General features: G+C 41.9%; 1 protein-coding gene across 2 annotated transcripts in view; it reads left to right on the forward strand.

Annotated features, from left to right (window-relative positions):
- Nucleotides 1–1,580: 1,580 nt before the first annotated feature.
- The window catches only part of myo1d (myosin 1D), a 200,672-nt gene continuing 175,550 nt past the window's right edge, over nt 1,581–26,702 (forward strand). For both annotated transcript variants that reach the window (XR_011311148.1, XM_069704592.1), the window contains exons 1-11: nt 1,581–2,136; nt 18,449–18,657; nt 19,318–19,411; nt 20,536–20,701; nt 21,270–21,323; nt 22,273–22,368; nt 23,016–23,132; nt 23,779–23,982; nt 24,271–24,416; nt 24,568–24,682; nt 24,881–25,051. Coding sequence is in view for 1 of the 2 variants with exons in the window: in XM_069704592.1 (XP_069560693.1) it covers nt 2,042–2,136; nt 18,449–18,657; nt 19,318–19,411; nt 20,536–20,701; nt 21,270–21,323; nt 22,273–22,368; nt 23,016–23,132; nt 23,779–23,982; nt 24,271–24,416; nt 24,568–24,682; nt 24,881–25,051 (1,467 nt within the window). In the remaining variant the exon portion in view is untranslated. The remainder of the gene's footprint in view (nt 2,137–18,448; nt 18,658–19,317; nt 19,412–20,535; nt 20,702–21,269; nt 21,324–22,272; nt 22,369–23,015; nt 23,133–23,778; nt 23,983–24,270; nt 24,417–24,567; nt 24,683–24,880; nt 25,052–26,702) is intronic.

The following is a 26,702-nucleotide window of genomic DNA, read 5'->3' on the forward strand; positions in this document are numbered from 1 at the left end:
CAACTTGAAGCATCTCGACACCAACTGTGTGTCCCTTCAATAAATGCAGATATGAATACAAATGTCAACTTTTACATAACTATTGTGTAACTGTTGTTGTCCCCAGATGGTTGTCGTTATGTGGCGGTGGTCTTCGGGACATTGTCATCTTGTGGAGTCGGCTGCTCTGGGAACACAAACTCTCTGAGTAGGAGCTCCGTTCGCTGATGTTACGAAGACAGATGGAACATAAAAATAATTAATTATGCAACAAACGTTTTTCCTTTTCAGACAGAACTTGGCTCAACTTTTGTCACGCTGAACTTGTAAAGAGAATAGAACATTATAATGTATTAAAATCAAGTATTTACAAAGTCAAGTTTTGTTTGACTCATAGTTTCATTTTCTTTTTTTTTTGTTCCAGACTGAACTGAAGCTTCGGCTCATGGAACATCAACCTTTTGCTTCTGCAACTGGCCGTTGTGTTAAAAGTGATCAAATATACTCTACCTGTTACCCAGTTAGTTGATTTACCAATTAACCAAAAATCTATGGACAACTTTTAATTGTTTCAAACATTTTTCAGGAAAATGTTGTGCTTCTTATGAGACAAGAAACTTAACATCTTTGTTTTTTAGATTTTAGTAAATCAGAATCTTCTTTTTTGACAATTTTTTTTTTATTGTATAGAAGAAAGATTAATTGACTTAGAAAACAATTGCTGGAGTAATTGATATTTTGTTTAAAAATCCTTAGTAAAATGAAAAATGAAGTGATGAACATGGAATTTCAATCATTTATTGAAACTGGTTTATTTGATCATACACATCAGGTCAAAAACAAACATTTGACTTCACAAAACTTCAAAAAAAATTAAGCTTGTATTTTTTTGTCAATTGTATTGTCCGAAGACTTATTCACATTGGCCTGGCAGGTGTGCAAATCCTTTTTTATTCAAAAGCCATACTTTATTAAAGTATGTTAATCCATCCATCCATCCATCCAAACCACTTTTTCAGAGTGGAGCTAATGTATCTTATTTATAATCAATATCAAGAATAATGCATTTGCGTCTGTTTTCCACAAGGTGGCGTACTAACCTCAGTGGCAGCTGGTGGCTGTGTGTTGTTGGTGTTCAGCTCCCTCTACAGGAGCTTCCAAACAGGAGCCCCAACAAGCACAAACCCAGCAACTAAATGATGTTCATCTTTAGAAGTGCTAATTCAGCTCATAATAAATCTACTCATATGTGTGTCAATGCTGGAAAATGATCTCAATATACAAAACTGTCCGTTTCATTCACATCCCATTGAGAAAATTGTGATGAGCTCTGGTTTTCCCTTTTATGGTAACAGAGGGGCATCATAAAAGTTGAGCCAAAACATTTTGTATTTTTTTTTTCATCTTGTGGTTTACAACTCAGAGGCGGCCTCGTCACCGCTGAAATATGTATCAGAAACTGTCGGAGCAGTGGTCGTCAGAAATATTTGCAATGCTTTTCAACTTACACACAGCAGCAGGGCCTGACCAACATCTCTGTACAGGGCGGGGGCGGGGCTTAGGGGAGTAAGGCCTCGCTCCTATTGGTGGGCGGTCGGTTTGTGGGCGACAGGAGAGAAACTCCAGGAAAACGGACGGAGCTGGCGGCGGCGGCGGCGCGCGGTGTAACGGGACGAGGACACGTTTCGGCGTGAGGAGGAAACTTTGGATGGACATGAGGATATCTGGGGATGTTTTTTTCCTTTCTGACAGAGACGTGCAACTTCTGAGGGAGAAAAGCGTTTAAACACCTTCCCAGCTGCATGTTTTAAAAAAAAAAAAAAAAAAAACACCAAAAAAAACAACAAATTTGTGACCTTAATTAAACATGACTGAAATTACAATTTGATTTCCCACACGGATTAAAATGCGCATGGACAGCCGTCCTTCGAGGAGAGGAGGTGTCCAGTGAAGCCCGCCAACACTCACCGTTTGTCGGCACTTTAAAGCGACTCTTTGAGGTATTATTTCCCCCCGCGAGCGTCAGTGAGGAAAAAAAACGACCCAAAAAAAAGGTACCAGCATGGCAGAGCACGAGAGCCTGGAGTTTGGAAAGGCAGATTTTGTGCTCTTGGACAACGTGTCTCTGGAGGAGTTCATGGCTAACCTCAAACTCAGGTGAGCACCAGCGGCCATTCACCTGTAAATCCGCCCCGGGTGACGAAACGAGCACTCCTGCTCAGGGACGGGAGGTTGACAGAGAACATGGACTGTCTGGTTACATTTGAGCCGGAAATGTGCTTCAAAAATAGTCTATTTTCATGCAACAGGTGCTTCAAACTTTTCCTGAGAGCAGTTTCCTTCTGTATTGTTCTGCGTTGGTGCCTACTTGAAACACATGAAAGAACATGGGGCTATTATTTACGCAAACGTCGCCGCTGCACCTGTGTTTGACGTTTCAAACACACCTGTGTGAAACACACGTGTGAAATGTCGCGTGTTTTGAGCAGCTCTGCAACGATAAGCTACTTGTATTGAAGTTGTTCTTTTTTGGGGGGCTTTGTGCTTTTCTTTTGATGCGCTCTGATATTTGGTTCCGGTATTTGGTTCTGCTTGAAGTGTGCTTGCGCGAGCGACTCCGCCGGTTTCTATCAGCTGTGTTGTCAGTGGCTCGGTGTCAAGCATGATGTCAAAGCATGCTCTGTGAATGGAGAGAGAGCCGGTGAGGGCTAACGTTACTGCCATCTGTGATGAATGTGCAAACCGATCCCTGATGTCGGTTCTGAAGGAGCTTTGAGTGGGTTTCTGAGCAGCTCTGGATGTTCAGAGAGATGGAAAAGGAGATGATCAGTGATGATTCAGCTCTTTCCACAGCTAATGTCCTGTTTGTTAGTCAAAAACTTGAAATAGCTCATTTTTATGTGCTTAAAGTGATCTAACTTTGGCTTAAAAGCCTGGGAAGGAACGCAAGCTGGATTCATTATTCTTTCCTTTGATTTTTCATGCAAGTGTAATGCAGCCTGGTGATTTTCTAAGAGCCACTTGACCTCTGTTGAAACCCTGAAAGTGTAACTGTCTGTCTTCTGCTTGTCCATATGTGTGTCAGCATTTCCAAATTCCTCTCAATTTATTCTGCTGAAAGCATGTTCGCCAACGTTTGAGCTTAAATTCATTCTGGGAATGCAGAACATTTAAAGAAAGGTGTGCCAGTCTTTTTAACTAGTTTTATAATATTTGTAAAAAAGTTTTTCTGATTGGGAAAGGAAGTATTACATGATCCTATTACCCTAAAAAATGGACGATTATAAGTTTGAATTAAAATTATTCACATATTAGTTCTCTATTTCTAATGTTGCATTTACAGTCCCTGTAAATATTATCTGAGGAAGAGGTTCAATAATTACTAAGGATTGACTATCGCGTTTCATGTTTTCAGAACTAACTTTTCTTATATGTACATTTGTTTTTGTTGCATTAAATGCATTTGAATCTCTGGTTTTGGTGTGTAGTTTGATTGTGAGCGTGTGAAGCTCAAGACATCTAAGAGGAGAGACTACCAGGTGCACGTGTGTTTTATAGAGGACATGGCAGCTCTGGTTAACAGTGTTTTTATAGCCATACTTTTTAAATTAGATCAGCCTCTGTGGTGTGAACAGTAGCCGTGGCAGCCAGGCGAAGAGGACCTGAGAGCAGCCAGACAGAACCAAGGCCCTCATTTTCCCAAACTCTCTCCTATTTTCTGTCTGTTTGTTTTCCCTCCAGCCAGACGGCTTCGGTCCGAAGGTGGCGTGTGCAGATTGTTATTTGTCCAGGGTGTGACCGAGTCAGGAGGGCTTCCTCCTTTCTTGCTCCTTTTCCCGTAGTCCGAGAAGTGTGTTTGCCTCGGTGGGAGTGGAACACTTGAAGGAGGGATGCGGAATAACTGACCCGGTGCAGTTCTTCAAAACAAGTCTGCAAGTCTCTCCTGGGTGTTGTTTACGTAGCGTGTGGGAACTCGACCTCACGGTTACATGTTTGGCACAAAGAGACTTACTGCAGATCAGCTTATAGGCCCGCTCAACAACATCAATTTAAGTCCCAAATTTAACAAGTACTGGAAAAGTAAAAGAAGGCATTTTGTGTGCGGTTCATTGGGCTCGCTCATCGAGAAGCACCGATTGTTCTCTTCGCCAGAACTTGTAAAAATCCCCAAATGTTTTTATTTGAAGTGGGTCAAAAGTGTGGGGCTCCTCGTTCAGTGACTCTCCGATCGCCTGAGTTGTACTCGCAGCCGACCGAGTTACGCTGCTCTGTCGGAGGGTTTCTGCTCGGCCATGTTGGCTCGGTAATCGAGTTTCCCCCCGGTGGCTGCATGCGAGGCGTGATTTTTGGAAAACATGGCTTGTGTTCCCTCGCTGAGGCCAGACATGGTTGTTCACGTTGACATTTACTTGTTTGACTTGAGCTTGAACTGCGTGGCCCGTCCCAGAGAGCCTCCTGCTCTCTAAATAGAGCCTGGCAGTTGCCCGTTCTTTTTGTAAAGATGTCTTGACGGGATAAAAGTTCATGCCAAATTCCTCTAGGGGTCTTGGGAATTTTGCCTAAATGAACAGTGATCAAATAACACTTGGATAGAAACCGTGCAGCACAGCCCGCTGAACAAACTTATGTTTATGGAGGACAATCATCTGATATGATTGAAAATGACTCGTGAGAGGAAAATACAGCAGGGTGAGGGCCGAAGGCAGTTTTAGCTAAAAATGTTTAACTGTGATTGCATCTAATTCTCTAAATTGATGTTTAACTTATGGCCCCTTAGGGATTATAGCAACAGAAGAGTTGACAGAGATCCATCGTCTTGCTCTCCAGCATGATGGCCTGAAGACATGCTGCGTTCAAGTGTTATCGTGGTTACAACATGGGAAGTCCGTGTGCACCGTATGATTAGCGTTCGAGCAGTTAAGTCGTAAAAACGACGGGGAGGGCGTCTAGAAGCCACGGAGGCTAAAAATTTAACAAGCTAACAGGCGGGTGACGTAATGAGTTCCGACGTTGTGAATAACCACAAGAGGGCGCCGTTCATACGGACTCTTCTCGTGTTACACTGTAAATACGACCCCAATTAAACTTAGCAATATATATAGCTATTACACTCTACTTTAACCTGGTTACATTTTTACTATAGATACGGACAAAGTAAAGATTATTGATCTCTTTAATAGCAACAAGACTGAGTAGAGGCTCTCTGCTGTAGATCTGACATCCTGTGAGCCTCCTGAATAGTATGTGTGCAGAGTTTTACTGACACTAAATGTCTTTATAAGGCCACGTTGTTTTGTCTGTCCCCTGGAATCCAGGAGAAAAAAAAGACTGCTGCGTGTTTCCCAAATAATTATAGTAGATGTTTTTTTTCTCTAAATTCCTCATCTGAGCCGGTGTAATATTCCAGATTACAGAACTGACAATCACGACACCGTGGTTTTATTTATTTATTTATTTATTTATTTATTTATTTATTTATTTATGTACAGATGAATACAAATTGAACCAGAGGAACCCGGCAGGGTTCGGTTGCTGTTTGTTTTAATCTTGTGACGGGAGGGGCTCGTGTCCCACAGCTGAACGCTGCCAGTGCCCAAATATGTGCTCGACTTGTAAGTCAGCTTCATACACAACACAGTCCAAAATGTTCTTGGTTTATTAGTGAGCCGGGTTTGTGTTTCTTCCCCATTTGGCTAAAAATGATAATAATTATCAAACGGTGAGCAGAAATCCTCCTGTTTGTTGAGTGATTTGAACTTTGAACCCGTCTACGAGGAGTTAAAGAGGACTTTGAACAGGAAGCCTCCAATAAGACGGAGCAGGCCAGGAGCAGGAAAGCTGGCATTTCCCCTGCCTCTGCTCCTCACATTTCATTGTTTCCTGCTGCCTCTTCCCAGCTCAGGAGGGAATCTCGTGTGCAGACGGGCACATACGCAGTACGAGACAAATGAAATTGGTGGCATTTTATTCTCTTAAAAAGTCAAATAACTCACTATTCTCATAGATGTCACTCTATTTCTCATGTTACCTGGCAAATTATTTTCATCTGCCATGAAAGGAACAATGATTCTCCTGTTTTAACTGCAGGTGGACTAAAAAGAGGTGTGGTGCAGAAAGAGGACAAGCCAACTCTCTTTTTACTCCTGCAAAGTTAACCAAAATCAAATCCCCCGTGTGTGCCCAGGTCGAGAAAGGATCACCAGACAGGGAAACCTCATGTTAAGTAGCTTTTTGTCTTTGTGTCTATATTCCATAGGTTCCCTTTCAAACTTTTGGCATCTGGCATAGAAAACACATTCAGCTCTGGGTCTTTTCCTCTGCTAGATCCTTCTTTATTTGCTCTTGTCATGCCTTTGTTTCTTCTCCCGCAATAAAAACCAAAGTCCATGTGCAGAACACACAGTCCTGTTCGTACTCTGCAGCACAGATGAAAACGGCGATAGTGCGCAGCAGATGCCTCCAAGAATATTTAATCCCAACCCGCTTATTAAAGTTTTTTTTTCCCTCTTAGCGGTGGTCACTGACTGGAAGAGAAATATTTATAGATGAATGCAAAGATAGAAAGTGTTCTCTCATGTCAACTTCCTGCTCGAGACCAGCAGCGACGGAGGATGATGTCAGTTACGATCAGAGGCTTCAGGGTACATGAGCCGTGTCAGTAACATGTTTCTTTTATGCTGCAGAAAACTGTTAAGAACTCCTTAATGCTCGTGGTGCTGCAGGGCCTCAGACCGGCAGCCGTTGCTGGGAGGATTTCTGTCCTAATTATGGAGAAAATGAGTCTCTCCTGAGCAGATGGATTCATAGAAGGCTCTTTGAGAAATGCCTCGTAGGCCCGCTCCCCTGCAGCCCGGCAGCAAACGGTCCAGTCTGGCCACAAAGAATTTCCATAGGACCGTCTGTAATCTGAAACACATTACTCTCCTTACATAAACAGGGGCTGTGCTCATGCAGCTTTATTCCCCTCTAAAATAAGTTCACCAGCTCCCAGAGACGTCTCATTTGTGGACTGCCTAAGTTGGCAGGAGGGGGTCAGGAGGAGGACGTTTAGCACGAGCCCACAGCGCTTCCAAAACCACTTTTTCTTCTTATTCTTAGTGCACTTGTGTCATAGTTTCTCACCACTTCATCTGGCCACTGCCTTCCACAATTTTCTCCAACACTTCTATTTAATTATGGTCAGTGATTTGCATATCTTGTTTGTGTGCCACGTTGTTACATCACTTACATTTTCAGTTAAATATGAGGTTTATAGGACAGGGAATCAAACTTTAATTTCTTTGTACCATCAAAGATTGAAAACTTTTAACTGGCACCGAATCCTAGGTTATATTATTACATATTAAATATAAATATGATCTAAAATGTAACAGTTGAAACCATGTCAACATTACATGCCTCTTTTCCACATGTCAGCTCGACTCCACTGTTGTTTTTGGGGAGGGACAAAGTTGTTGATACTATTTTTGGCACCACTTTCTGCGAGGTTAAAAGTGAGCTGAGCCGATACTAAAAAGTGGCATGAAATCACTGCAGACCAGCGATTGGTCGGAGTGAGTCGGCCCAATCACTGCATCGCTATGAGTCAGTGACTCAGGGCGGAGAAACAGGGAGACGCAATAATGATAGGCTCCAGACTATCTTTAAACTTTTGGCTGCAAATAATATTTAGTTTTTTCCCTCATGAGCAACATTGGAATAGCATGAGGAGAGGATCTCTAGTAGCCAGTGTATAATGTGCTCACTTTAAGAAACGCAAATTAATCCATTAAGGCCTTAACCTCCTTTTAAATTTCCCCACTGTGGGATTAATAAAATCTAATCTAATCTAATCTAAAGGCACCCTGGACTTTTCACCGTTACCGTTGGTGCCGTCTCACCAGAACTAATGTTGTCATGTAAACTGTCTAGCTCATAATTTAACAAGCAGCCACATCCTTTGTCTGCAACATTACCCCCAGACAAAACTTCCTGGTAGCCTTTTTCTCTAAATTACACACACACACACACACACACACACACACACACACACACACACACACACACACACACACACACACACACACACACACACACACACACACACACACACACACACACACACACACACACACACACACACACACACACACACACACACACACACACACACACGATGCAGTCACTGAAGTGTTTGTCAGGAGTCACCCGGCATGGCGGTGCGTTTCCTAATGATCCGTGTGACTCAGCTGGCTAAAGTTGCAACGTGTGTTTAAGCATACGTTTTTTGTTTTCTTTTTCTTTGTGTACATTTTGTGTGTCCTCGGCAGCTGTGATGTCATCCTCCGCTTCCTTCAGTGCGGTATTGTTCTCTTGTCCACCTGTTGGAGCCGTGCCCCGAGCCGTCGTGGGGGTGGAACGGCTTACTCACTTTCACAGCCAGCTCCTCACATCACCTCACAGCCTCTAAGTGACACATGACTCATGGACACCGGGCCGGATTGTTTACTGTCACTATTCAATGCACAATTTTCTCTTTCAAAATCTTTTTTAGTTCGGCTGTTATCTACTAGTATTGCACATAATTTGTCAAGTAATTGATTGTTTTTAAAAGGTCTGACAAGTGAAAATATACGACAGCTATATGCCCACTATAAGGGACAGTTATAGGAACTACCTCTTGAGAAGTTCTGTTTCAGTACGTTGGAAATGAACTATGTTTCATGTGCGATTAAAACGTTTAAATACTCTTCCTGCTGTACAAGAATGGAGAGCAGCACATAGCAGAGAAAAGCAATAACCTTTGTAAATAATTATTCCAAGTTACATTGGTTGATCAACATCAGTACTTGTGTTACACGTGCAGTGTTTCCCCTACTATTGTCTTGGGAGGGCCGGGCCGCCCGCCCCCAAAGAAACTAAATATGAACTGCAGTTACATCCAGTAACTACTATTTGTCTTTGTCCTAATGCTGTTATTCTATGTTTATCTGTCTGTTTTTATGTTCTTGCCTGCTGTCCTTTTAGCCCTAATTGAAACTATACTACTTTCCTAAAATAGCGTGTTAAGTAATGTCTGGTTCTTTTGGATTTAATCATTTCGCTCTGGTTTTTTTCTCTCGCTCTCTATTTCTTCAAATCCATCCAGTCATTATTTTTCCATGCCAAGCCCGCTGTGATTTTTACATCAGTCGCTGCTGACCAGTGTGTTAAAGCGTAAACAGGTTCTGCGTCAGGCTCGCGGCCAAGTCCCAAAAAAAACCCCACCGGCACCACCCCTCGCTTCATTTCTCCTGCTTTCAGGAGGCCCTTTTAGCGAAATGTGGTCATTAAATCAGAGCGAAATCCTCTTCTCAAGAAGAGTGCTGCCGTACCAGCCTGATTTTAGTGCGTGTGTGTAAAGGCATGTAGAGAACCGCTGTGATCTCAGTCAACAAAGAAAAGGAGGGTCGGCCACCTGATCTCCAGCCCGGCTGTTTACACATGGCTCCCATTTCCTCCTCAGGATCCAGACCTGCCAGCCTCATGGGAACATCTTTTATTGTGAACAGGAGGAACACACGCTGCCGAGCACTGTCGAAGCATGGCGTCATTTAACTTTGCCTCCGAGTGTGCCTGTTGCTGCTGCTTGCAGAGGATTGTTGGGACGGACATCTGTGAAACGGTGTCAAGGAAGGGAAAAGACGAGGCTTTATTATACAGTAAAGGCGGTGAGACGGATGTGGAAATGCTTCTGTTGCCTGAATGACAAGTCCATGGCGGTTTTATAACCAAGACCATCTTATATCTAGATCTCAGTGAAATAACATCTCGTGTGAAACAAAACCTTTAAGATCATGAGACTAGAATCTATATTCAAATTTCGTAATATCCGGCACAATCTACTCAAAGTTTTGCACGAAAAACAAACTCTGTAGTTGCATTAGATGCAGTGGTACCTGTGGAGACACGCATCACATACCACTGTTCATCTCGGGAGAAGATTCAACAGTGTGTGTGGAAATCTGGATTAAATATATTGTTGCTCCACCATCACATCTGTAGCTCTGTCGTCTTCAAGGTTAAAGACGGTTTAATTATTACATAGAGATGGGTCACCTCCTTTTTCCTACTTTAATAACATTGCGTAATTGACACTCTGAGACAGACATGGCATCATCACAGGGCAGAAAAGTGGGACAGTGTTTTGATTTTGCTTTGGTTTCAGAAGATTTAGTCAAGCTTGTGTCATCAGGCCATAAAATATAATCTACCTGTCATACGCGAATTCAGTATTCTTTTGATCTGGAGTATGAAGATAATGAAAAGTGGTGTTTGAGAGTCTCTGCTTCAGCCCTGTGGCGAGACAGCTGTGTCGGTAGCAGGGAACCTACCTCCTCTGATTCTTTTGGTAAAAGAGTGATGTGGGTCTGCGGGAGAGTGGATGGGTTATGTGTTGATGGGCTGCGTCTCCCACAGACAGACTGGGAGCTGCTGTTTAGCACTAAGCAGGCTTTACAAAGCAGCGGAAAATCCCCTAATGCAGAGCCCAGATGTCTGATGGTGCAGACCGTGAAGAAAGGCCTCTGTCGCACTGTACATAAGAGTGGAGTAGAGGAGAGAGAGGGCGAGAGAGAGAGAGAGAGAGAGAGAGGTGGAGCGGAGCAACAGCTTTGACTTATTTCCAGTGGGTCCCTAAATGAAAATGTTATGACCATAACTAGTGTTCTCTGAAGGAGAGGAACGAGGTACAACACATACAGAGTGATGTCCTTTACTATACGTGTCGTACCTCGTTCCTCTCCTTCAGGGAACACAAGTTATTTTCATAACTTTTCTTAAATAGACATTAAGGAGCAATATCACACACCCATTCATAATACTTAGGGTGATAAACAGGTAAGCAGGAACTTAAATGTTTAGAAATTGGCAAGTGATGAGCGCTTCCTGTTTGCCATGGATTTAAACACATTCATCACTGGACTGGATTTCTCTGAAAACTTTCAAATGTGATGATTCTCAGGGAAGGAGTGTCTTTTTTCTGAAATTTTCAAGTGAATTTATGGACGTTTATTTGTGGTTGACATTAGAGACAGTAATACCCTCGGCAAACTGTAAAAATCTGAAGATATGTGAACCATGTCTGTCTGTCCAGATCTGACCGAGTTATGACTCGACCGGTAAACGGGTCAGATCAGCAGCTCAAACTACAAACACCGACTTTGCTTTGTTTTCAGAGCACCGGTATGCACTTGTTGCGTAAACTCTCCCGCCTCATGTCTCCCTCTGAGCCGCTTCACTGTTTGAAAACATCATATTTGCAGGATAGAGAAGCAGATGTGTTTAATCTGTCCTCTTTGTCCTGAGGGGAATACTTCAAATCTCTAAAAAATACACAAATTAAACAATCGGACGGCAAAAAAAATCTCAGTGGAACATTTTTGTTTTTTTTGACAAATAAGAGCAGTTTGGTACAAATATAAATAGTAATAACTTTCAAATGTGTGGGATTATTAGTGACAGCGTTAAATCACCTCAGGATTATATGTAGAAATAGTTCAAAGCTACGTTCTGTTTACCTTTTCACTGTTTATCATCTGTAAAAGCCTCAATCAATGACATGACTGCAGAGAACCGATTCTTCATCACTGCTGTTGTTTTCCTCCCGTACATTCAGAGCGAGCATCTTTTATCTGTGCACTCATCTGTCAAGTTGTCTAATCCAGTAGCTTCAGTGAGTTTATTTGCTGTTTGAACAATCAACACTTCACAGCGGAGAATTGTGAATAATTAAATAACTCTTGACAGACGAGTAAAAGAAGGATTTTATTGTGAAATAACCATTTGAACTGCGTCTCTGAAAGATTTTGCATAAATGTTTTGAATCTTTAGAAGTCTTAATTTCTCCAATCAACAGTTGAAAACCCACAGATGTTCAGGACGATCATATATGAGAAAGAAAGCCCAAAAATCCTCACATTTCAGATGCTGAGCTGGCAAATGTTTGGCATATTTACCTAATTATTTGGAGATAAAAAAAATAAAATAAATTTAAATAGCCAAGCGATTCATTTTTCTAAAACAATATCACAGCTTTCCATTAAACATTTCCAAACGAACCGACTCCGGCCATCCAGATAAGATGAACAATAGCAATAAGTGTCTGCGGCTTTATAAGAAAAGCCCGTTTTCTTTCCTGCTTCTACCCAGGAGCCACGGAGATAAGCCCCAAAGAATAACAGCTTTCACTCCAAACAAGAGCAGTGATGGTAATGAACCCGCAGATAAAAGTGGAACAGACACAGATTATCTCTCTGCCCTTCATAATTCCTGGAGTGACCCTGAAGTTCACACACACACACACATACTGATGGCAACACGTGCTAACTCGGCTCACGCTAAGATAAGCCACAGATTGTAGGAGACAGTGTGGATGCAGCACGCAGTTCAGAGACACGCTTCTTTTAAAATGCAAGTGAATTTAAGTCTGGATGAACTTTCTCTGCTGCCTTTTTTTAGGACAAATTCTCACCTGTTTAAACCGAACTTTACACGCAGAAGCTAACGAGCTGTTAAAGCTTTCTACGACGCTTCCTGACATACGAGCATGTGCAGCTTTTGTTTAGACTCGTATTGTCTCGCCGACAGATTGTAATTTTCCCTTTGAGTGTTAAGTAGAGACAGAAAATCACAGCAAGTGTTATAATTGCAGCAGTGTGTGCGGCCTCGGGGCGAGGTGCTGAAAGTGGCCTTTTCACATCGTCATTTGAGACACATTTACCTCTTAATTCTCTTCTCAAGTTGTTTATTTTCTTCCTGAGGAGATGTGGAGGGGTTGTTCATGCTCCTCCCTGAGTTAACCATTAAAAAAGACCCACCCATACAAGATTGGAGACAGCGGTTGTGCTCGGCTTCTGCTCTGTAATTCACATCTGTGTGTGTGTGTGTGTGTGTGTGTGTGTGTGTGTGTGTGTGTGTGTGTGTGTGTGTGTGTGTGTGTGTGTGTGTGTGTGTGTGTGTGTGTGTGTGTGTCATTAGCATTCCTCCGGTATTTCGAGGACAGAAGAACATTAGATGCAGCTTAAGTCACTTTTTAAACACACTTTTTACTGCATAATGTAGTGAAACATTCTGATGCCAACTCTCCCCATTAACATTAATCAATAATGTCATTAGCGTCATTTGCAGAGAAATCTTTTGCTGCAGCACAGCACCTGAATTTATTACCAGTTTTACTTTGGTTAGCAACAAGGGAACGTCTTTACCAGCCAGAAAGAGAAGCAGCAGTCTCTCCAGGACCAGAGAACCAGCCTCCTTGTGCCCATGATTTTCTATGCCGACATGAGCTCGATGACTTAAACAGATAAATCCGATTTAACTGATTAAGTCAGTCGGGTAAAGCTCTAACAGTCGTATTTCAGGAACGTTGGATAATTATTATGACGCATAATAACCTTTTTTTTTTTTTTTTTTTTTTTTTTTATGTGATCTTTTGGCCACAATAATCAAAGCATGAACATTCAGGTGGAAGTCGGACCATACATACTTCCTCTCTTTTTAGCTGCGTTCAAATGCAACTTGTGAGCTTGTGGTTGCAACACGGGAAGTCGTGTGCACCGTATGCTTGGCGTTCAAGTTGCAACTGTCACTAGGCAACGGCAATGTGGACGGCGTCTAGAAGCCATTGAGGCTAATAATTCAGCAAGCTAACAGGGGGAAATGTAGAAAAGGCACAGAGGGAAAAGAGGAAGCCGTTTTTCTCAGAAAATAAAATGACAATAAAAAAAAAACAACAACAATATATTAGCTTAACATCCAACAAACAATACATTTTCATGGCCTCTAACATTTCTGTAAAGATCAGCAAACACGTCACAATCCGTGAAACACGGGGCTTTTAAGAAAGTTCATACGGACTCTCCTCGTGTAATGCGGTAAATACAACCCCATTTGAACACGGCATTTCTCTCCGGCCCTCCTCCTCCTCCTCCTCTCTCTTTTTTTATTTTTTTTTATCTCTGATTCTCTCCCGTTTCCTGGCAGTGGTTTGGGAGGGGTCCTTCTGGAAGGAGATCACACGGCGGCAGGTCGGACCAGTTTAGACACACTTCCCTTCACAGCTGAATAGACGGACAGAGAAGAGAAGATGATGGAAAGGGAGCTGCGCTGTTACATCAGATTTATGTTACTGTCAAATATAACTCTACTAAAACTTTTACTGAGAACTGCGGGTCACTGATCTGAAAATTAAAGAAACGGACAGATGTGAGCGTCGCCAAATTTAAATCTGATTTGGTTTCCCTGCACCTATAAATAGCATTTCTGGGAGACTATTATCAGCCATAAGGTTCTGTAATCTCTGTCCTGTTTGTCATTTAAATCCTCCTAAATGAGAGTAGAACAGATGGATCAGCTGACCCCGGATCTCAGCTGACACGCTCCCACTGATTGATTTTTTTATTTTTTTATTCTCCTCTTCCTCTTCCTCTTCCTCTCCACTCCTCTTCCTCTCCACTCCTCTTATAATTCCCCGTGGAGGGACGACAGACACAAACATGGCCTGTAGATGCTATTTATATCCTCGGAGGTAGAGGAAAACACCGAGGCTCCTGAGGGCCTTTCGCTGCTTCCATCCCTTCCTCTGAATCCGTGTCCACTGTGCGGATGATGCATGACGTTGGACGATTCGATTGCAGCTCTTATGGCTCGTGTGTAATGTTTTGATATTGGGTGGAAAAATGAAAACCCACAATGTGAGACTGACACTCCCAATAGGAATAATATTTACATCCCCTTGACATTTGCGTGACTTAAGTGTTTATTCTGCCTGTACCTTACGTCTTTGTTAAAACTGCAGTCCACTGAGTGATATCTCTGCAATGCAGTTGGGAAAAGTCAAATCAAGCTGTGCACAAGTAACCTTTATTTATTGCTGTTATGTGACATGAAATTGTAGGCAGGTCAAATTTGAGCCTAATTTTATTAAGATGTTTATAAAACCTCTTATCAGCTGTAAAAAAAAAAAAAAAAAAAGGGTTTATTAACCTTTTCACCAATGATATCATTTATCAATCATTATTAATTAATAAAGCCGGGTTTAAAAATTAAAAAAAATTAAATCACAGTATAGTCAGATAGCGCCTTGGTCTTTACACTGCTGCTTTGATTGACATCTAATTGAGCCAATAGCAGCTTCCATATCCTGTTCCCAGCCTACAATAGCCGACCATATTGTCTGCATTGAGCAGAAGTGTCAGATCCAGCCAATCGGAAGCCACGTTGGCGATGATTGACACTTTGTTTAGCGAATGATATTCTAAACACGAGTATGTGCGGCTCATGTGGGCGGGGCTTATACCAGAAAGCGAGAGTATCTCGTTGTTGTGCTTTGAGGTCCATTCTTAATTCTCAAAAATAACGAATTGGTATCGAATTGGAAATCGCATCGAATCGGGACAATACGAGTCGGAATTGAATCAATTTGGGAAATTGGATGGCGATACCCAGCCCTATAGATTAATACACACATCCACAAGATCCTGATTGTTGGGTGTTTTGACAGCTTTTGCTGCTCATTGTTGTCATGACGAACATCTCAACCCTCTTTGCGACCACACACACACACACACACGCTGCATCATTAAATAATTAAACTACCTGGTTGTAGTAACCAGCTGAGTGCCCACAACTGTATATGAAATACCTGCACATCTTCTCGTTATGAATGGTGCACCCTGTCCCCCCCCCTCCTCCATTCAACCCTGTACATGATGTAAAGCATTGCCAATGTAAGCCATTGTACATGAGAGTTAAGTGGGCAGCTCGCTGGTTCGGCCCTTTCAGGGGGAGACGGAGGGCCCGTCTCAGACAAAGACCTCCAATTCACATGTGAACAATGGAGCGGGCACACGGCAGCCTCCTGACTGAGGCGGGGGGAGGTGTGGGGTGGTGGGGGGGCACAATGGGTCTTTTTCTGCAGCACCAGGGGAGGAAGAGCTGGCATGTTATCTTAGCTGCCTGCAAAAAAATATGGTGAACCTGCTCATCCTTTGCTATTATTAGCATTAGCATGGGAAGTCATTTTTGCTCGATCACCATATGACTGCTTAACTTTTATGTATTTAGCATAATGTAAAACGTAGAATGTAATCTTGGACCCAATCACCACTTGATATTTAGATTATCAATACTTTACTTTTTTGGTGACCATATTTGGATGCTTGCTACAGACTTTTTTGGGGATATTTTTGGAGTCATTATGTCCTTGAGGAGAGAATCATTACAAAAACCCAGTTGACAGATATCTTAGCCTCTTCCGTAGCCAACACCATCGCTTCTGTTGCAGATGTAAAATAGTCCCATAACCCTCATGAAATAACTCGTTTCACTATCAGAATTTGGTCCATTCAGTCCAATAAGATGTGGAAAGTCTACAAGAGCAAGAATTTAATTATTTTATCCCAAATTCCAGTTAGCAAAGGGCCAAACTAGATGTTAGACGGCTCGTATGTCTCACCAGACACCAGATTTGAAAACTCTGTATACTGTGAAATACAGAGAGATTTATTTTGTGGTATTACGTTTAATCAGCATCATGTGAACGTGTTTGGCAAGAACATGAACGTAAGGGACGTTCATTTATGTATACAATCTGCATGAGCGGTTTAATTAGAAACTAAAAAGTCTGCACTTAAATCCTCTTCCAGATAATTCAATCATTAATGCAAAAGTTTCAAGTATTCAGAATCCTCTAAACTTTATTATTTTGCCGTTTAAATTGTATTGATTAGAACGACATCCATCTGATCTTCAGATAGAAACTAGCAATGTTTTACAAAGAAGCCTCTTGAGCACCGTGCTCCGGTTGTCCCACCCCGTCCACGACACATGAACGTCCCAGTTACTGCACGGCCTGACGCACACAAATCTGAACACACAAGGATGAGCTAATCTCAGCATGAGCCCTGCTGCTTTACATTCTCTTACAATGTCCTGCTCTGTTGTTTCCTGTTTTCTTACTCCCTGTTTTTTAGTCTCCGTGTGGAAGATGTAAATATAAACCAGTGATGGATCTAACTTGATGTAATCTGATGGAAAACCTTGTTCAAATTTGAAGTATTTCTGTACTGGAAAGACTTTATTTGTATCTTTAGCTTGAGCCCAAATGTTATTCCGAGATTGTTTCGATAAAAAGGCCGAGGCTTCATGTAAAAAGTCGGCGATAAACAAGAAGAGTGTCATGGACGTCCGTCAGCAGCTTCATCCATGATGTTATGCTTGATGCTCAAGGAACTTTTAGGAAAACAAATGTGCTCTTTGCAACAACATCAAAAACCTGAAGGACTGCAGAACATTTCCCCGTGCCTTGAGTTGTCATTTTATTCTTGAATAATGTTATCACAATCTGGCAAGTCTTTAAACACACACGAGCGCTTGATTGAGTTCTTCTGGCAATTCCTTCAAACCCACAGTCACAGATACTTCATGCAGACGTTATTAGCTTTGGATGAATGTGCTCCTGGTCATGTTTGCAAGGCGGCGGCAGCAGAGGTTTGGCAGCTGTGAAGAAAGAGACCATTCTTCTGGGGAGAAAAACTGGCATCCAAGTTCTCCTTTGGAGAGGAAGGAAGTGAGGCAGGCGGCCTCGGGGCGCAGAGAGAAGCTGAGAGAGAGATGGAAAGATTGTCTGGGAGGGAGAAAGAAAAGGGCACAGAAAGTGTGAGAGCAAGAGAGTTACAGTATATCTCCAAACGTCACACCTACATGCTGGACGTCCAAGTCCAAAGCGACTGCATGGAGTTTCTCCCATTCAGCCAGAAGAGCATTCATGTGTTTGGTCGGTTTATTCCAGCTGTGCAGGACGGTGTTGATTCGAGGCTCTCTGCAGACCGGTCAAATTCTCCCACAGCAATGTTTTGTGCACCGGGAAATTCTTACATTTAAACAGGAAAAAGACGAACACAAAGTTCTGGCGTGCAGTTGAGAGCCCACTATTGTCTGAAATATTATTGTAGCATCAACACAAAAACACATTGGCGAAGGTGTCCACAGAAACAGGATGTTATCCTGGAGACATTCATGTCTAATAGAGACTTCCTCGCTGTGTCAGCGAGAAAGCAACATGATATTGACAACATGCAGAAAAGTTAAACAGGCTGTGTTAATATTGGAATATGCAGAACTTTGGATGAATATTTTAGCTGTATAAAGGAGTACAGACATACTTATCTTCTAACTTTCTGCCAGAATAAAAATGTCTGCCAAATGTCAAAACTATTTTAATGATAATTGTGTCACAATTTCTTCTAAAAGAGGCTCACTTTGATCTTTGAAAGTACGACATTCAAGCTATTTCCACACCATGAATTTATTTTGTCTGCGATTATTTGTTCTTTCCATCTTGAAACCTGCACGTTTATAAGTAAAATCACTTTGGTGGTCATCATAATGATAATACAATAATCATCATTTTTGTGGCATTTCTAAATGCCATCTTTTTGTGTGTCTCCAGGTTTGAGAAAGGGCGGATCTACACCTACATCGGGGAGGTGGTGGTGTCGGTCAACCCTTACCGGGCCATGAACATCTACGGCCGGGACGCGGTGGAGCAGTACAAAGGCCGCGAGCTGTACGAGAGGCCACCACACCTCTTCGCCATCGCTGACGCTGCTTACAAAGCCATGAAGAGGAGGAACAAAGACACTTGTATTGTCATCTCAGGTAACACGGGAAGCCCCCCTGCAGGGGCTGGACAAAAAGCACAGAAACGGTTCACAGCGTTTTACATACACAGTATGAGTGTTTTCGTACACTGTTTCCTCTCAGATGTTTTCTGTCCTCAGTGCAGCTGAAAATGATACAAAACAATTCATCATCCCTTTTTCTGAAACAAATATTTAATGTGGCCACAAGCTGTGTGGCAGCAGGGAGCAAGGATGAAGCACCACTCAGTGGTCAGAGGAGGAAGTGAAAACAAATCCTGATATCACAGCAAAGATTTAATTCCCATAAATACTGTCGATAAAATCTTAAAATCAGTTCAGTGGATCGAAATATTTTTCCTCTACACAGAAGACATTTAAAAATAAATCAATATAAAACTGAAAAACTGTTAATCAGACTTTAGTCGACAGTTTGCCATGTTTTAAATTGCAAAAAAATTATATAAAAATGTTTGACTTGTGTTTTAAGTTTTGATTGAAAAAGTTTAAACTGTTTCAAATATTCATTTGTTTAAACCAAATGTGTACCAGTGGTTTAATTAGCACGTCATGCAAAACACACCAAAATTACAGAAACCCAAATTATTCAGTTATTTTTAGAAAAACAACCTTATTGTACTGTTTTGCATTTTTTTTTTTTTTTTTTTTTTTTTTGCAGGGGAAAGTGGAGCAGGAAAAACTGAGGCCAGCAAGTATATAATGCAATACATTGCTGCTATCACCAATCCTAATCAGAGGGCTGAAGTTGAAAGGTGAGTTGTTGATATTGCAGCTGAATAATCTGCAGATTGGGACCGCTGACAAAACAGAAAACATTATCAGATAAAGAGGGTTTTATTTTCATTTTGGTTGTTATACTTGTTAGTTGTCACTTGAAAATCTATCACAAACATCCTTTTATACTTTGCATCTATTCATTTATTTCATGCCGGGGGAAAAAAAAAGTGCTCTAAATTGCAGGAAAAAAATACTTGAACCTCATTGTTGTGCTTGAGAAAGTTGCAAGAACTTGAGGCCTTGTTCTTTTTTAATTAAATTTGGTATCAGATAGTGACGAGTGCCAGAGGTCATTTTCATTATCTTGTCATAGCTATTGTAGTTAAAGTGGCTCATTATATTCCAGGTATAAATACTGTCAGTAGTTAAAGGCTCCTCAGATCACGGTAATATGTAGTTACAGCTCAACTCGGCCTCCTCAGTGTCCCTGATAAGTTCCTGTAGATAAAGACCTTGTTGCATCATATTACAGAATGATTATATATCAGTGTTTTAACACCTACAGTAGATAAATACAGAGACGAAAGCAGGAGATCGACTTTGATGGAAGCAAAATGTACGTCAGAGACAAAGATAAGGTTTAATGTTGGTGAGAACAAACAGCTAACGATTCATTTGAACATGTCAAATCTACTGCACACAAGTTCCTTATCTGCCAAACACACACACACACACACACACACACACACACACACACACACACACACACACACTATACAAACATGAAGGACGTATTGTCGACATGTGGACTGTAATTCCATAAAATGTTATGACCTAATTGCATCATAAATTGGTCTCCACGTCACAGTGGGAAGTAGCATATGTTTGAATTCTTTATATAATAAAACATTGATTATTTTTTTATGCCTGAGTTATCAGATGTTTTAAATTCAATTCCTTGTCTTCTACTGTCTTAACTTGGTGATAATTAATGAAGTTACTTTGTGTGTGGATGCATGCTGCACAGTCTGTACAGCCTCATTAGATCTTGATCTCGTTGTATTGGCACCATGTGAGTCTATATGTTGGCTTCTTAATGAGACCACTTCAAACTAAGTCACTCTGTTTGACACTTTATTATCATCCTGCCGTCCCACAGAGTAAAAAACATGCTGCTGAAATCCAACTGCGTCTTGGAGGCCTTCGGGAACGCCAAGACCAACCGCAACGACAACTCCAGCCGCTTCGGCAAATACATGGACATCAACTTTGACTTCAAGGGCGATCCCATCGGAGGCCACATCAGCAACTACCTGCTGGAGAAGGTGAGCGGGCGGCGAGCGTGAGGAAAAGGAGGGCAACCATGTGGTCAATGCATTGGTCACTGATGAGTACAACAAACATTTCATGTACATCCAGTGATGTCCAAAAGTTTCAGGGTTTAAAAGAAAAGTGAAGACGCTTTTAGAAATAAAGCACAATGAACAGAAAAGCCTAAATCAAACTAGTATTTCGTGTAAACAAAGATCCTCTCAGGTGCTTTTACATGATACCTGGCAGGTTGTTCAGAGCGTCTTGAGGAATTTTCCACACATCTTTTTTTTAGACTGTTGTATTTTCTTTGTTCTCCTTATGAAGGTATTTTTTTTTATTTTTATCATGCAAGAAACAAACAGTTTTGCGAGAATACATTTATTTGGATTGCAAACAAATGTCCTCCTATAGTTTTGGTAGTTTTGGTCACAGATTCCTCATTTAATTGCAGACCATGATGTTGAGATCGTTGCACTGTGACCTGTCTAATCATTGAAATACATTTTTAGAAAGCAGAATCTTGCAGTGACTGACAGCTGTGATGTGACACGTTGTTGTTGTTGTTTATTTCTCAAACAGTGTAGGGTGATTTTCCAGCAGGAAGGAGAGAGGAGCTTTCACTCCTTCTACCAAGTAAGTGTGTGTGTGTGTGTGTGTGTGTGTGTGTGTGTGTGTGTGTGTGTGTGTGTGTGTGTGTGTGTGTGTGTATTTGCATGCGTGTATTTGCATGCAATCATGGTTTGAGGTTTTAGATATTTGATATTGCCATGCTGCTGTTTTTCAATGAGTAGGTCCTTGTTCTGTTGATCTCGCACATAAGGACACGCATACATGCCTACACACATGTAGGTGATCTGATAGTCAGCCCTGCCAAAGTTTTTTTTAACCTAGTTTTTATTTCAACAAATTCAAAAGTCAAATTCCAAATTTTTTCAAACTATTTAAAAAAAAATCTTTCTATGTTTTTGCTTTATATCTTATAGACAATTCAACAAAATCAAATTAAAGAAAACAAAAACAAAAAATTCTCTCCAGAATAAATATTGGTACTTGGACTAGAAAGTAAGGATTACAAATAAGATTTCAAATGTAAAACAACAAAAATAAAAACAAACATAGATGTAATCAAATGCTTAAAAGAGCAAAAGCACAAAAATCAGCAATACAAATGTTTTCTGAGGAAGGAAATTCAGTTTTCATGGATATTTTGAGTAAAACTCCACACAGCTCCGTTTAATTTGCAAAACACTGAACTCCCCGGCAGGATTATGAATCCTCGCAGTGTCGCTGAGTCATCAGCGGAGCTTTTGTTCCTACATGTGGGAGGATCGTGAGTTGAAGCTTCGGCCACAGTTTGTTTTGGATGTTGAGCGTGAGAGAAAGTGGAGAGATTATTATTAATTTTTTTTCACAGATGCATGAAATCCAGCGTAATATTGACTCAGGCTGCAGCGTGCATGTTTTATATGAGTAAACACGCCAGGAAATTACAACTGGGCCATCTTATGGAGTATTAACAGTGCATGGTGAGTTACTGTGTGAAGTGTTGGAATAAAGGTGTTTGTTTTTGGTCTTCCATCAGCTGCTCAGAGGAGCTCCAGACTCCCTGTTACGCTCTCTTCACATCCAGAAGGACCCGACGGCCTACAACTACATCAAAGTTGGAGGCCAGATTAAGGTATCCTCAACACACAAATTCACATTTCAACATTGCTGCAGTTTTGTGCTGAAAACGTGAAACCGTTTGCACCATTTATTGTGTTTGGAGGACTTGAAGAACCTGAAAGTATGTGAGTGTGATGCAGAGTTTGTTTTGCAGAGCGGTAAATACAGTCAAGCACACGACTTACAGATGTGTGTTTTCTTACCACAGTTTACAATTCACATGAAAGAGAAACAAATCACTTGGAGGACGAGTGTAAAGTGTGTAGGAAAAAGCATTTCAGCGATCACCGTCTCCGAGTGTGGTCTTTAATGGAGACCTCCGCCGAGCGACGCCGTCTTTACGTGAGCTTAATGAGCAGGAATAAAAGAGTCGGCACAAAAACCACTTGACGGCAACGAATTGGCCTGACGTCATGGAAACATAATGCAAGCAAATAGCTGAGGTGGCGGTTCGCACAGCGACTCCCCGGCGACATCAAAGTTCAGCGCTAGTTTTGTAATTTAATTAGCTGTCGTTCCTGGATGGATTAATTAGAAGAGGAAGGGAAAGGGCTGTGATTCTGAAAAATGTTGTTCACAAACACATTTTTAGATGGAAAAATAAAGATGTTCTTGGATGATTTGTTTCATCCTCCTCCAACATGTCTCCTCTGTCTCCAGTCCAGCATCAACGATAGCGCTGATTTCAAAGCTGTAGCCGATGCCATGAAAGTGATCGGTTTCACAGGGGATGAGATCCACACGGTTTACAAGATCCTGGCCACCATCCTACATCTGGTAATCCACCCCCACTCCACCCCCACTCCACCCCCACCCTCCCACCCCCCACAAAAATAACCAAAATCCCTGCTGGTTTCTCCTGCCAGCCGTGTCCCAGTGTGGAGGTTCTGTGTTCGTGCTCCTCACACACGAGTGGAGTGATAAGAGCTCGTATTTAGTCCTTCAAAGATGTTAGTCACGCTTTCATTCGTGAGTCTGTTTCTATTAATACCAAGAAAGAATATCGATTTCATTTGGTAAAATAGAGAAGACGGTTAAGTCATGTCAAGTCGCATTTATTCTTGGAAATATTATTCTTCATATAGGTTGAGTTTTTCTGCTTTCCTTTAGATAAATGTCACAGTTTGGCTTTAAAAGAATGACTCACTGTACTCGACCAATTATTTGCAAGCTTAGAAAATGAACTGTCTGTTTTGATTAGTTATAAATTTCTTTCCCGAAATCTTCTGAATTCTTTTTAATTAGTCATAAGAAGATTAAAAGGAGTTTCTGTGTGCCGTTAGATGAGAAGGTCGACACCACTCTCACGTTTTTAGATTCAATATGAGGACTTCCTGTGTAAGAAATGTGGAAAATGTCTCTTCTGCCAGCTTGTTGCGCTCTAAAAACTGAGCCTGTCTCTTTTTGCGCTTTCCCCTCGAAGGGAAACCTGACGTTCGGGGTGGACGGCGACGTGACCCTGATCGAGAGCACCAAGCTGGTGTCGGTGTTCAGAGAGCTGCTGTCCACCAAGGAGGAGAACGTGGAGAAGGCGCTGCTCTACCGGACGGTGGCCACGGGTCGGGACGTCATCGAGAAGCAGCACACGGCCCAGGAGGCCGGCTACGGGCGCGACGCGCTCGCCAAGGTCACTGCACACAAAACAACAATCGGGGTCGTGACGGTTCACTTGCGCTCTGCGATGCTTTTAACGCCATTCACGCCAGCGTGAGTCACAGTGTGACGACTCCAGTCAGAGGAGGGAGAGAAGTATGTAACTGTGGGCTGTTTACTAAACTCGGACTCACTGGCAGTGTGACTTTTCCCTCCCAGCCGGTAACTGATATAATTGATGGCGTGTCGGACTGTTCTGAGCCCGTGAGCAAGGCACCCCTCGTTACTCACCTCTTTTCTGTAACGTCTTTGTGGTCCTCAGGCGATGTACGAGCGTCTGTTCTGCTGGATCGTCGGCCGCATCAACGACATCATCGAGGTGAAAAACTACGACGCCAGAGTCCACGGGAAGAACACGGTCATCGGGGTGCTGGACATCTACGGGTTTGAGATTTTCCAGAACAACAGGTTCGAATGAGATCCACAAAATTCAAGAGAAAATCTGCTTTTCACATCAAATATTTATATTTTCGCCTCCATATGTATTATTTTAGAATTTGTTTTTATTATTTGTAAGACACAACAAGGACATTTGGCCTCTGTTTTTTTTGTTTTGCAGCTTTGAACAGTTCTGCATCAACTACTGTAATGAAAAGCTGCAGCAGCTGTTCATCCAACTGGTGCTGAGGCAGGAACAGGAAGAGTACCAGAGAGAAGGCATCCCCTGGAAACATGTATGGAGACAGTTTTTTTTTGGTTCCTACTCTCTTTAATTTATTCACAGAATTATATTTTTTGTTTTAGAAGAAGTACGTAGAGTTGCTCTCATGCACGCTTATATAATGTTTCATAGGACTTCTTTGTATATTAAGTCATCTTATTTTGCTGTCTTTTGTCTTCCGTGTCCTTTTTCTTTTCTTTTTTTCTATCAGATTGATTACTTCAACAACCAGATCATCGTGGACTTGGTGGAGCAGCAGCATAAAGGCATCTTCTCCGTGCTGGACGAAGCCTGCATGAACGTGGGCAAAGTCACCGATGAGGTTTTTCTCCAGGGACTCAACGGCAAGCTGGCCAAGCACGCCCACTACACCAGCCGCAAGGTAGGAACAACTCGGTGCAGGTGTTGCTTCACTTTATTTTGCAGCACCGGGCTGTGCGCGGAACAGTTTGGGTTGAAAGTCAAAATGCCGCCGAGCTTTCCCGCCTTATTTAACGGGTTTGAATCTCGTTTGTGGAGCTGCATCTCACATAATCCTCTTTCACTTCCACTTAGTCCCCTGATGCTAATTTTGCCATTATGTGATATTTGGTTCATGCTTGAGACAAAAAAAAACGAGGACATCAATGTCTCAAATTCAGCTGCATCAATTAGTCAATAGGCAGAAAATTAAAAAGCAATTATTTTCCTAATTCATTCTCATTTATCAAATAAATATGGTGAATTGAATTTGCTGTTTCCTGTGTTAATAAACTGAAGGTCATGTTTTGGTCACACAATACAAACCATATAACAACATGTTACAACATTTGTGATAAACATTTTCCAAGATTTTTTGACAAAGTCATATCACAGTATTTTAGGGTATTTCTTCACGATATGACAAAATACTGGAAAATATTGCATTATGCATTTCAGGAACATACAACTGCAACAAAATAAGTGTTGTAGTTTTTTTGTCGACATGTGGACATATTGCCGTTATCATGACAAGAATTATACCACAAAAAAAAAATCACATCAAAAATGATATCGATATTATTGTAAATAGAATATCTGCATATGATTTGGGACACCTCAAATATCAACCTGAAATATTTGTGCAGTTTTATCAGTAATTAGTGGCAGAAGCTAAAACAGTAAATCAGTATGAAAAACACCTTAAGATGAAGTACTGTCAGCATGTGATGATGATGATGATGATGATGATGATGCTGTGGTTGTTGTAACTTGAGAACAGCAGCGGGCAGATTACACCGTGCTCTAAGTGGCGATCAGTGCTCGAGGCAGCGACTGAACATGATCCTGTTAGTTTTAATAATCAGGAAAGCTCACGGTCTAATTCGCTCTGATGGTCTGTGCAGACAAAACAGAAGCCAATTTAATTTTCTAACATCCGCGGTTTCTGTGTGGGATCAGCTGGATTAGACGAGGTGAAGGTCAACCGTCGTCACCTGTCGGGCGTTTCAGGTTTTCTGCATGTTTAACATGTAAAAAGGTTGTCGATAAGTCGACCCTTTAAGCACAGCTGTGCAGTTTTCTCCGTGAAGCACAAGGGGGCGTCAGCTGTCAGAGAAAGAGCGAGTGTGGATCTGACTCAACACTTTGCCACAAGTGATGTCACTGGCAGCCAATGGGAGCCGGTGAGCGCTAAGAGTGAGCGGCGCTTTGGGAAGCGGAGGGTATATATACGTATTTACAGATTTATGAGGAGAAGCATGCGGAGGAACTGGGAGGGAGACGGTGATGCGGAGGAAAATGAATGATGACAAGCGGCGGGTGAACATCTGTATACGTTTCTGGGCCGTCCAAATACTTAAAGCAACAGCGTCCAAAAGTGAGGCAGTGTGTCAGAAACATGTTCCCATGTGACGTGAACCCTGCAGACTCGTGTTGCTTAGTTTAGTTCAAAGTGAATAAAGAGCAGAATGAAGAGGAAGCTGTGAATAAAGCCAGGCTGAATCCAGATGAGGTAAAGATGGAGCTGTGCTGCAGGGCGTATTGATCCGTGAAGCTTCCCTGCCCTTCCTATC

The sequence above is a fragment of the Brachyistius frenatus genome, unplaced genomic scaffold (assembly GCF_029030835.1).
Source record: "Brachyistius frenatus isolate BFR_SWC_R1_liver_20210118 unplaced genomic scaffold, ASM2903083v1 Contig_51, whole genome shotgun sequence".
In the NCBI taxonomy this organism is placed as follows: Eukaryota; Metazoa; Chordata; class Actinopteri; family Embiotocidae; genus Brachyistius; species Brachyistius frenatus.